We start from the raw sequence: 12,567 nt of genomic DNA on the forward strand, positions 1-12,567 counted from the left end.
TTGACATGATGCTCAATCAGCCGCGACAGCACATCTGCATTTCCGAATTTATCTGTGTTGACGTAGACGATCTTTAAGTCATACACCAATAGCTGTAGCGCCCAGATTTGCAAATGATTGTCTGTGTAGACGGGAATTTCTTGTTTCGATCCGAAGTAACGGGAAGTCGATTGTATAGGTACAGCCCCTTATGCATTGATAGTGAGCATTTCTCGGGATTTCTCATGCACCTCAACCTGTAGAAATGCGTCAGAAACATCAATTTGACTAAATACCTTACCATTTGCGAGTTTCACGAAGATGTCTTGCGGCAGTGGGAGAGGATACTAGTGTCGCTGTAGTGCGTCGTTTAACCCTGTTGAATAATCACCGCAAACCCTCACTGCTCCGCTTGCTTTTCTTACGAAGACTATCTGAGCTGCCCACTCCGAGTACTCAAGTGGTATTATGATTCCAGTAAACGGTCCAACTCTTCATCGACAGTCTTGTACATCGCATACGCTACTGGTCCCTTAGGTCGAAAAAGAGGCTTTGCCCTAGTAACAATTGAAGTTTTATAGCATGCTACAAGTGTAATCTAAGTTTTATGAGTGGATATAAAACTACCATAAAACCTCAATTGTTACTAGGGTTGCTCCTTCCTTCAATGTGAGGTGCACCTTTGCCTTAGTACACACTCCCGGAGAATCGTTGAAAACTGTTGGGAAGGCCTGCTTGAAGGTGCTGATCACTGTAGACGAACTGTTGATATGATTACAAAAGCTGTCCATCGGCATCGACCAGAAATTGAATTGATCGATGAGATCCAACCCCAAGTAAATTGAATAGTTGTTTCACCACGTAAAACGGGCCTGACGTTTCAAGCCGTTAGTGAAAATCTCGCATGTACACTCAAACTCCAATTCCAGCGGCTTTCCGGATGCAGTTGAAGCTACGATCGTTGCTAGACTTGATGTAGCTCGACCGATCTTACATCAGTTTTCTCGGAAATGATACTGATGTTCGATGCCGTATCTAGCTGGAGGCTGATCTGCCGCTTGTTTACCAGAACTTTCACAAATCTTTTTTTTCCTCACATTCTTCACCACCACACTTTTTATTTCCTTCCTCCTAGATGGGTTGCATTAGTTCGAACTACGTTGGCCTTTTTGTTTTTTTTCCGCTGGTACAGAATCCGTCCTTGTGACCAACTTGCTTACAGTCCCGACATTGATGCTTCTTGAAGAGACAATCTTTGGAGTGCATGGGACCACAGTTCCAACATGGCGAACCAGGTCCAGTTCCGGTTATCCTGCTTGGTCTGAACGAAGATTCAAAAATTGGAGAACGCCTCTTGTATCGGGATGCACGCTTCCTAACATGCTGCTTGCTCTTGAGCGCCTGCACAGCTGCTGAATTTGGTTCAGCCTCAATCATCGCTGTATCGTGTTTGATGCGGAGGATCCGTTGGCACTTATCAGAAATTTGCTCCAAGGTGACATCCGCTCTCTCTTCGATTCTGCTCAGGAACCTAGTCCGGACCTCTGCATCGTTTTCCGCGTTTAGTCTGCACACGAACACTAGGCACTTAGATTGCTCCTCGGTTATCTTGCCTAGTTCAAACTCGACACACAGTTTGTTGACTCTGCATGCGCATGTTTTGAAATCTTCGGTGGCATGCTTAGCGACTTGCAAGCACCGATAGCGTCTACGCAGTACGGATTCCGATATGTCATACAAGCTCTGCAACTTACTTACGGTTTCCGCAAAACTAACATCCTTTGGAAGCTTTGAAAGAATGTAGCTAGTGTAGCGTTCGTATTCCATCCTCGTCAGCACTTTTACGGTCGCGGTTGGCGGTGACCGAGAAACATGTCTAACGAATAAAACACGCGACGAAATATATTTAATAACAACGATTTAAAATTTATTAACTTAAAGACAAACCGCATTTCACGCGGTCTCGTACAGACTGACAGGTTATGTGTATCCGACTGTTCTAGCATCGACGAGTGACAGCTGCACTACCACCAGTGAGCTCAGCGGTAGTATTGGTGAGTAGTTGGTAGTGATGTCCATTTCTCCCCAACAATGTCCAGATAGTCTTGCGGATACCTGTTCGGGGGATGGAGGGGCTTCGGGTTACCATTCCTCGAAAGGCAGCGAAGTTCGAGCATCGTTAGACTATGTCATTTATAACTGTGCAGACTGTTCGATCGATCACCGGTTTATAAATGCCTTCCGGCCGAGCGGGCGGTTATGTCGCCGATGAGGCAGTTGTCATAGAAACGCTCCAGCTACGTGTAAAATGTATCTTTCTCGTCCTCGGGTCTCACTTCGTGAGGGCAGTGCACGTTGATGTTGCTGTAGTTGAAGAAATGACCTTTGATCCACACTACACACATCATTTTTTGTAGTCGCGTGAGGCTTGTCCGATTTTTCCGACCCGTATTTTCTTCCTGATTGTTCGTGTTTAATTCTGCCTACGGTAGCATCGACTGGCTACTACCGTCTTCTGCAGTCGTATGGAATATGGGCGCTTTACCATGTTCCATACACTGCAGTTGCAGAAGACGGTAGTAGCCAGTCGATGTCGGCCTACAGATTGAATGCCATCAATTTACGCACTCCTGGCATGAGATAGGAGCCTGTGTACACTGGAAAATATTCACCATTTGACGATTATTCTTCGAAGGTGACGGTTTCGAAATGATTTGATCTTGATGGTAAGAAAAATTTTTGAACATATATTTTACTTTAAAAGTGACTTTCTTACATTTTATAGAATAAAGTTATTAATTAAAGTATGAAAACCATTCTTTATTTTTTTCTTTTTTTTGTAGAATGGAATATTAACTGCTGGACTGTTATTGTTTTTGAACTTTCGATATTTTATCAAAGTTACATCATATTTAATCAACCAACCTACAAACCAAATTTCTGGCTACGTCACTGTTAAAGACATGTAGGATTGAAAGACGGAGCAGCTTGTCTTAGCTTTAGCACGTGGATTAGAGCTATTTCTTTCGGAGGAAAAACACTTCTATCATTTCCACATATTTATTTAGAAAAAAAATTCAATTACTAAACAGCTGTTATTATGCTAAAACTTGCTGTGACTGTTGTGGAGTAAACCCTTCATTGAAAATATCGTTTCCTTCCATCTCACAAACATATGTTTTTAATGTGAGTCTTTTAAAATGTGCTTAATTAGCACATCCATTGAGGTTGATTATGAACAACTGGGTTAAGGCACCTGACAATTTGTAACATCGGTTTATATTGCTTGCCTAAAGAGCTTTGATATTTTTTTACGATTGAATCTGGAGACTATTATAGTACGACATGAATCGTCTGGATAAGTCAAGAGTTTTTATTGACAAAATAAACATTATACGCCAGTTCATTTCACTTTTAAGTTACTTCCATGGATGGGTTTCGTTTGGTTGTTTAAAATTAGGTGTCTTAAAATAATACAAAACTTATGACCAGATAATTTGGACGGCCTGAAGATTTCTGTTGCGTGAGATTAATCCTATAAACCCTACGAAACGAATAAAATTCGCACTACAAAAGATAAAACAATAACTATTACTTCTTAATTCCCGATTTTACGCTGCATTTATAGCACGTAACGAAACTTGAGAAATGTCGCAATCCCCTGCCTGCTCAGCTGCTTGCTTTTTTCACTTACTTGAATTAAAAAAATACTAATTTCTATTGGATTGGCTTGTACAGTTTGATTTAAATAATGGACTGATAATTGTACAAAACAAATGCCTTGGATGGAATCATGCAAAACAGTATGATATGAGTGCGGCGGTTCAGCATTAAAAAAAACATCTCACGAGTTCTAGAACAAAAAATATCGCACATTCTGTTCACATGCAGTTTCCTAGCAGAGATTCGTGTTATCGCGAATTCGAGTTATTTACACGTCTGACTTAAACATTTAAAAGAGCTGTTCTCACGTGGCAGGATCCTTGTTTAGAATAGAGGACACGATCCTCCTGCTTCCTAATCGTTCCAAAATATCCAACTGTTTGGATTAACTATTCGATAGTGACGGGCCACCAGCAGCATACTAGCGACAAGCAGTAGAACCACCGAAACCGGATTCCGAATGGCGGTGTTGTAGATCGAACAGTACGGACACTGGGAACTGCCGCACACTTCGCAAATGTTCAACAGATAGGTTTGCAGCGAATCGAATAAGGTTTCGTTGAAGCGTTCTGTGGATACAATAAAGTAAGTTAATCTGTTAGTTCTTATTGTGCTGGCCGTGATATCCATACCTGGTGCGTGGTAGTCGTAAACTCGAATTGGTAGGTAACGTGACATGTTGGCTACAGGCATCCATCGCTCGAGGGTGAAGTTAACGCATATCATTTCGCTGTCAAGCTAGAGGAAAAGTTTGGATAAATAACTGCTAAGTTCATGTCCTGGTTGAGAATATTGATTTTGGATAACTTACATAATCAAAGTAGAACAGCACTTTTCGCTCTTGATACCGAGCGCGCTGAAGATTTCGCACCCGTTTGCTGAGAATGTACCGATCGAGCTTCTGTTGTTGAATCATGTACCCAGTGGGAACGGCTACGTCCAGTACGGCCATACCAGATCGAATCGATTCCTGTGTATTTATCCATCTGCCGAAAAGTATGGAAAATTAAATTTATGAAGAAAATATCACGTTTACTGCGTTATCATACTAACCTTTGGCAAATGACGTAGCTGATATGCGACTGATTTCTGCCGTGGAAAATGGTTCGTGTAGTCAGATCGAACGCCGGAACAGGTGGACTTGTTTGGAATTTTCTCGAATCTACCGAATATTCTACATGCATCTGAAGAATTGCGTAGCCAACACCTCTAGCTTGTACCTTTACGGTACCCCATGCGTTCGGTATCTGTGTGGAAGACCGGTGTAGTGATTCTGATTTTCAAACAATCTATACTAGCTTACCTCGATACTCTGACTGGCGGCAAGGTTGTTTCTTCCGATGTGCAAGACCTTCGATTGGCCGGGCAGCGAGGTAGCTTCCACGGTGAGGGAGAGTGTGGTCACATCAGCAATACGATTTCTGGTACTGTATTCGCCGAGAGCTTTCATGGCGATACCGGTGTCCTGACTGGAAGCCCAACCGCCATCGGTGAGACGTTGAGAGTTCAACCAACGCACAATCGGTACTACGGTAAATGTTTCCTGGCGTGAAACGTAAGTTAGCAATGCGTACGCCGTTGTTTCAATGTTAAGGGAGTCGTATTTGTACGGTAATCGAGGTAGGTTGAAGTATTTTTGATTCTCTAGTTTACTCGGAGGCTGCGGAACTTCGTCGTTACCCCAGTAGGCAAGGTCGGCTGTAATGAGAAATAGATTTAAAGTAGTCGTTCAGGTGGGTATACTGTTGGTAATGGCTAATCCTGTTAAGTTGTCTAGTAGTGTCTCATCCGAGATGAAAGTAATTTGGCGATTATCCGTGATTAATGTTTAGCCATAACATTATTGCATGTATTTGAAACAATATTTTTGAGGATTGTAGGTACATTACAATGTACTTCATTTTCATTTTGCAGCGGCCAGGAGAGCGCAAGTCAATCCAAGGCCGATGATAGGAGGGGTAATGGCTAAATGGCCCATGCAGATCACAAAAACGTGGCTGACAAATGCCTGGGCAATGCGCAATACAGACCCGGTGGTTAGCCACAGTGGTCCTTAGCCTCTTGCCCAGGAACTCCTATCTCTACTTCCCCGCGGAGCCGGCTGGGATACGAGTAGCCATAGGAATGTTCGGGTAGCCAACTCGTTGGGACTATGGTCGTATGCTGACAAGGAAGGGGGGCCGTGTAGTTGCCGGCATACAATAGCGCTACGGACCTCCCGTTCCGGTGATATGGGCCCACCAAACGGGATAACCCCAATTCCAAGGCGTGAAGCGATCCGTCCCGAAGGATGAATGATGGGGGGGGGGGTTGAAAAAGATGCCCAATCGTTAACGGAGCCTGTGGGGTACCTGGGCACCCCCCACAGTAAGTGTCTCTTACCACGTTAATGCGGAGCTCTGGCGTGGCGGACCTATTTTCTCGCGCAACTCGTGGGATTTAATATGAGTCTTTTTAGAAACAATAATAAAAAAGTATGCGATGAGGAGGCGGAAGCGATTACGGCGCTGAACCCCTTTGCGAAGCGGGAAGAATAACATCAGCAAGGAGCTTAAACAGAACCTGCTGGTGCTTCGTCATTCTGTTCGAGTCGCAAGACAAGAACAAGTAGCCTACATGGACAGGTTGCCGGAAAGAGAGAAGGCTGACCGCGGTATCCAAACCGAGGCCTTCTCCTTCCACGGCGGAGCGACGATGGCGCAGGAGGCGATAGACTTCGCTTTATCGGCCACCAAACGCTTGATGGAGGGATAGACTGCGAAGCGGCCTAGGCCTAGTGTAGGCGCGCGGAGCAACGCCAAACGACGTGCAATCAATAAGGCTAAACGTTGTTTGGGAGGCGCGGATCCGGGTGCGAAGGATCCCGCAGGGCGGCGACCCGAGAAGGCGACTTCTCAGCCTAAAAAGGCGAAAGTCGCCAATCGGGCGCATAATGTGGAGCGAACTGGCACCAGCCAGCCGGCGCCACCGGCAGAAGATGGTGAATGGCAGGTGGCCAGTAGGAAGCGGAATTCGAGCGCACTTCGACCCGCGAAGAAGAAGGCAAGGGACAGAGGAGAGGCCCTGCTGGTGAAAACCAACGGGGGTAGCTACGCGGAGGTCCTAAAATCGCTGCGGGCAGCCGAAAGCTCCTCGAATTTAGGACAGGATGTGCGAAGCGTCAGACGCACCAAAGATGGCGAAATGATCTTGGTGCTGCACAGTGGCACGACTTAGAACAAAAGGTGGACTAAAGTCCAAACTTTACCGAATCGGTTCAAATAGGACGTTTTTATGTAATTTAAGTACGCTGAATTCGTTTTTGATATTAAAATATTTTAAAAATAAACATTTACCATTCATTAGGGTGTCTCAAAAATATTTTTTTTTCGAAATCGTTCTTAAAATTTGTGCATATTAATTTTCGTGTGCTAAATCATTTTTTTATATTAAAACTTGTAAAAAAATTCATTATAAATTAGGGTGGCTCAAAAATTGTTATTTTGTTGTGAAGGTTCAAAAAAATTTTAAAGGAATTTTTGTACGCTATTTTGGTTATAAAAATAGAAATTAACTTTACTACTTATTAAAGTGGCTCAAAAGTAAGTATTTTGTCTTTTATAATGTTTTTCAATACTAATTTTGGAATTTATTTTCCATATTGTAGCGAATTGATTGAAATTTCATTATGGGGTTTCAGAAATGACTATTTTGTTTTTAAGAATCAAATAAGATGCGTTAGATTAATTTTGGAACGTTTAATTCATTATTGGGTTACTTGACATGAAAACTACATTTTCTTTCATTTTCGAAACAAACAGCGTCTTAGTGGAATGTTGATTTACATTCACTAATCAACAAGATTTTTTTTGCACGTGTGTTTTACTTAGATTGCTTATTTCATATCTTAAATGAAAATAAATCCAAAACCCTTTTTTCGCGTATATGGTTTATTTAAAAATGGTCTTATTTTATATGCATAATTTCGCATACGCTTAAGCTATATCAGAGCTATGCAAACTCGGATCAAAATAGTCTCACCAAATGATTAGAACTCAACTGTGTTCACTCAATTTCACAGTTATTGCATAAGTTAACAAAAATAGTTCCAGAAACATTTTATGACATATTTCAGATGGTTGAAAATATTGATTTTTAAACATTCTTTACCACCTACAAAACCATACTTCCCACTCGGATTCTTATTCTTGATCACTAGTAAAACCCTTGTAGATCATGCTCTCAATGCTTTTTGAAAGTTGTGCATATATTAATGTCATTACTCTAGCTATAAAGTGATTATTCAAATTCAATATCACAAATAACCATGCGTCTCCATTGACAGTTTTTTAAAATTTTGATTGCTTATCGCAAGTTTTCGCAAAACTAGCATAGACTCATTTTAAAGAGGAAATTAAAAGCTTTCGAAAGAGTATAGTGTGATCACGGGCATTCACGGGCGTCGTTGTTGTTATCGCATTAGAAGTTCGAATTCAATAAAAATTAATTACAAACAGTTATTTAAACATTAACTAAACCAACTAGTGACTTATTTTTGGCGATTTTACGATGTAATTTTATCACACGGATAATTTTGGTGAAGTAATGTAATGCATAAAATCAACCGTTTCTTTGAAAAACGAAAATAATCGTATGCAGTTTCTATGGTCAAATAATGCAAAAAACACTTGAGTTATGACCTTCAAAAAGCTGTCAAAAATTCATTTTGCGTTCAAATCACCTAAAATCTCGTGAAAATGTCTCTGAAGGCTCAGCTGATACGAGAAAAATACTAGTGAGAATATCGCATAACCTTCACATATGGACTTAAGTCCGGGCTCGTCCCACTGTGTGCTGAAGCGTGATGCACAATCCAGCGGAGTAACGTATAGGATGTTGGCCCAACAGGTCTTGGGAAACGGCGCTCAGGTGAGGTCGTTGGGAGCGGAAGTGACTCTCCAATGTAAGCAACTGGACGAGATCACAAACGCAGAGGACGTCGTCTCGGCCGTTAAGCAGCAGTGCGCTGTCGAGATCGATCAGAACTCTGTACGTATCAGGGAGCGGTTGCTTGGCACGCAGGTAGCTTACTTCAAGCTACCGGTCGCGGAAGCCAAAAAAGTAACTGATAAAGGGAAGTTGAAGATCGGATGGTCAGTATGCCCAGTTAGCATACCCCAGCCGCCTTCAGTGGACCGGTGTTTTAAATGTCTGGAGCCAGGCCATAAGTCATACGACTGCAAGGGCCCAGACAGGAGCAAGTTGTGTCGTTGCTGCGGCGAGGAGGGACACAAGGCGCTGAAATGCGAGAGAGCACCCAAGTGTCTCATCTGCGCTAGCAGGAAGCAGGGCCGCAACCATGTTATGGGCGGACCTGCGAGTCCCTTCGGGGAGGCGGGAAAGAGGAAGCAATGGCAAACGTCACACAGCTGAATCTTAACCACTGCGCACCTGCTCAGCAGCTGCTGTGGCAGTCGGTATCGGAGTCGGGGACAGATGTCGCCCTTCTATCCGACCCGTACAACGTCCCTGCCGACAACGGCAATTGGGTGGCGGACGGGTCTAGAATGGCGGCAATCTGTGCAACGGGACGGTTCCCGATTCAGGCGGTAGTACAGTCCTCTGCGGAGGGTGTCGCGATTGCCAAGATCAATGGTGTGTTCTATTGTAGTTGCTATGCCTCACCTATGTGGCCAATAGAACAGTTCAACCAGATGATCGATAGGCTTTCGTCTGACATGGTGGGTCGTAGGCCGTTTGTCATAGCGGGTGACTTTAACGCTTGGGCGGTCGAGTGGGGCAGCCGCTGTACAAATAGTAGGGGCCAAGCGCTTCTGGAGGCGCTTGCGAAACTCGACGCAGTGCTAGTCAATGATGGTCCCGTAGCACATTCCGTAGGAATGGGGTCGAGTCGTAGATTGACGTAACGTTTGCTAGTCCAAGTCTGGTCCCAGACATATACTGGAGGGTAGACGAGGGCTACACCCATAGTGATCACCTAGCAATACGCTTCCGGATCAACTTTGGTGTGCAGCATCCGAGGGTGGGTAATCCCTGTCAGGTAAGCGGGTGGAAGACCAATCACTTCGACAGCGAAGTTTTCACCGCGGCCCTGGGACTGGAGGCCAACACCGACAGTCTAAGCGGGGATGCGCTGGTAGCTGTTCTATCACGCGCGTGCGACGCCACCATGCCGAAGAAAACCCTGCCAAGAAATGGCAGACGTTCGGTATATTGGTGGAGTGCAGAGATCGCAGCCCTACGATCAGCTTGCCTACAAGCTAGACGTAGGATGCAGCGAGCCCGCACTGAGGAGGCTAGAGTGGAACGACGTGAAGTGTTTCGTGCTGTGAAATCGGCCCTTAACAAGGCCATCAAGCGCAGCAAGAGAGCGTGTTTTGACAATTTGTGCGAGGAGGCCAACGTGAATCTGTGGGGCGATGCCTACAGGATCGTGATGGCAAAGACCAAAGGGGGCTCCTCACCCCCCGAACGGTCGCCAGAACGGTTGGCGAGAATTATCGAAGTACTCTTCCCGTCCCGAGCAATAAGTCCCTGGCCCCCGGCGTCGCAAGGCACGCCGGGTACAGACGACGTGGTGGCCCCGGTGACGAATGAAGAGCTACTTGCAGTAGCTAATTCTCTAGCGGTGAATAAAGCTCCAGGGCCTGATGGAGTTCCAAACAGCGCTCTCAAGACAGCAATCATGGCGAACCCGAACATGTTCAGGTTGGCTATGCAGAGATGCCTTGACGAGTGCCGTTTTCCGGATAGATGGAAGCTGGTACTGTTGCCGAAGGCCGGGAAGCCGCCTGGTGACCCATCGGCGAACAGACCAATCTGTCTGATTGACACGACGGGCAAATTGCTTGAGCGGATTATCCTCAACAGGCTAACTCCATACGCAGAAGGTACGGAGGGCCTGTCAAGTAATCAGTTCGGTTTTCGAAAGGGAAAGTCCACGGTGGACGCTATCAACTCAGTGGTAAGGACTGCCGAGATAGCGATCCAACGGAAAAGGCGGGGCATTCGATATTGTGCGTTAGTGGCACTTGACGTGAAGAACGCATTCAGCAGTGCAAGCTGGGATGCCATCGCGCTCTCGTTACTCCGGCTTGGTCTGCTGGTGGACCTGTACCGGATCTTGGAAAGCTACTTCCAGAACCGTGTACTATTATACGAGACCGATGCCGGTCAGCGAAGTGTTCTTATTACCGCAGGCGTCCCGCAAGGTTCAATCCTGGGCCCGGTACTATGGAACCTTATGTATGACGGGGTTCTGAGACTAAAGTTCCCACCGGGTGTGAAAATCGTCGGTTTCGCCGATGATGTCACCCTGGCGGTCTATGGGGAGTCAATCTCCGAGGTAGAACTAACGCCGGCACACGCGATAAGCATAGTGGCGGAATGGATGAGCGCGAAAGGCCTAGAGCTCGCCCACCACAAGACGGAGGTGGTTGTTGTTAATAACCGTAAGTCGGTACAACAAGCAGTTATCCAAGCGGGAGAAGTCGAGATAACTTCTAAGCGGAGTCTGAAGATTCTTGGGGCCATCATAGACGACAAGCTGACCTTCGGCAGCCATGTCAACTATGCGTGCAAGAAGGCTTCGGTGGCTGTCGCGGCATTATCGAGGATGATGTCCAACAGCTCCAAGGTGTGCGCCAGTAGACGTAGGCTACTGACCGGTGTCGCCGTATCTATCCTTAGGTACGGTGGACCGTCCTGGGCGAGGGCACGGGAAGTAACCAGTTACCGTCGCAAATTGGAGAGCACCTATCGCTTGATGTGTCTCAGAGTGATATCTGCCTACCGCACGGTATCACACGATGCATCCTGCGTGATAGCGGGTATGGTGCCAGTCGGGCTGGTCATCCGGGAAGACGAAGATTGTTTCGAATTGCGTGGCAATAGGGGAGTCCGTGAGCGTGCCAGGGTGACCTCGGTCGCCAGATGGCAGCGCGAATGGGACAACTCGTCGAGAGGTAGGTGGACCCACCGGCTGATACCTAACATATTGAGCTGGGTGGGAAGACCCCATGAGGAAGTTCACTTCCACCTGACACAATTCCCTCAGGCCATGGCTGTTTCCGACAGTACCTCCACAGGTTTGGGCACGCTGAGGCCCCAGTCTGCCCAGACTGCCCAGGTGTCGACGAAACTGCGGAGCACATACTGTTCGTATGTCCCCGCTTCGACGTCGAAAGAGAAGCTATGCTAGACGTCTACGGCTTGGACACAACCCCTAATACCCTTGTACAGGGGATGTGTCAAGCGGTAGAGAAGTGGAACGCAGTTTCGACTGCTACCACTCAGATTGCCTGCAGGCTGCAGAGAGCATGGAGCGCCGAGCAGCAGGCGAGGAGTATGACTGACTTGGGTTTGGTTAGCTAGAGCGGAATGGGTTATGTGCGGAGAAATGAATGAATGGTTTGCTAATGCTGAGGCAAGGGTGGCACAGCGGTTGCAACCGCGATAGCCACGCCGATGCATGGTGGTAGAGCGAGTGAATTGGCGGATGATAGACGGAGGTATGGTCTGTCCACGCCGAGATGGGAGGGTCGTAACGTAGAGTATATTGCCGGTACCTATCGCTACAGACACCTTGAGGCGTGGCAGAGGAATGTAGGGCGTGAGTGAGTGCGAATGTAAGGCACGAGTGAGAGTGTACGTTAAGTACGGCCATCCCCCAGAAGTAATGCCGAAAGGTAGTTCCTGGGGATAGATGGCGGAACCCAATGGAGTTTAGTCGGTATGGCCCCCTGGTTGAGCCCGACACGCCCCCAGTGCACCACGTGTGGTAGCTTGGACAACTACCAATAGCACGTGTACTGGGTTAGGACGTAATCGTCTTCTCCATTGTAAAAAAAAGAACACAAAAACGTCATGGAACGATCACGGTTGGGGTAGGGTTAAGGAATTGATGTATGCTTGACGAATAATTCC

At 46.1% G+C, this 12,567-nt stretch overlaps 1 protein-coding gene across 1 annotated transcript in view; it reads right to left on the reverse strand.

Annotated features, from left to right (window-relative positions):
• Nucleotides 1-3,020: 3,020 nt before the first annotated feature.
• The window catches only part of LOC131681759 (CD109 antigen), an 86,503-nt gene continuing 76,956 nt past the window's right edge, over nt 3,021-12,567 (reverse strand). The window contains exons 4-8 of the mRNA XM_058962768.1: nt 4,946-5,340; nt 4,696-4,889; nt 4,454-4,628; nt 4,275-4,380; nt 3,021-4,211 (exon numbers count right to left, since the gene is read on the reverse strand). Of these exons, the coding sequence (XP_058818751.1) occupies nt 3,997-4,211; nt 4,275-4,380; nt 4,454-4,628; nt 4,696-4,889; nt 4,946-5,340 (1,085 nt within the window). The 3' untranslated portion in view covers nt 3,021-3,996. The remainder of the gene's footprint in view (nt 4,212-4,274; nt 4,381-4,453; nt 4,629-4,695; nt 4,890-4,945; nt 5,341-12,567) is intronic.

This window comes from Topomyia yanbarensis, chromosome 2 (genome assembly GCF_030247195.1).
Source record: "Topomyia yanbarensis strain Yona2022 chromosome 2, ASM3024719v1, whole genome shotgun sequence".
Taxonomy (NCBI): Eukaryota; Metazoa; Arthropoda; class Insecta; order Diptera; family Culicidae; genus Topomyia; species Topomyia yanbarensis.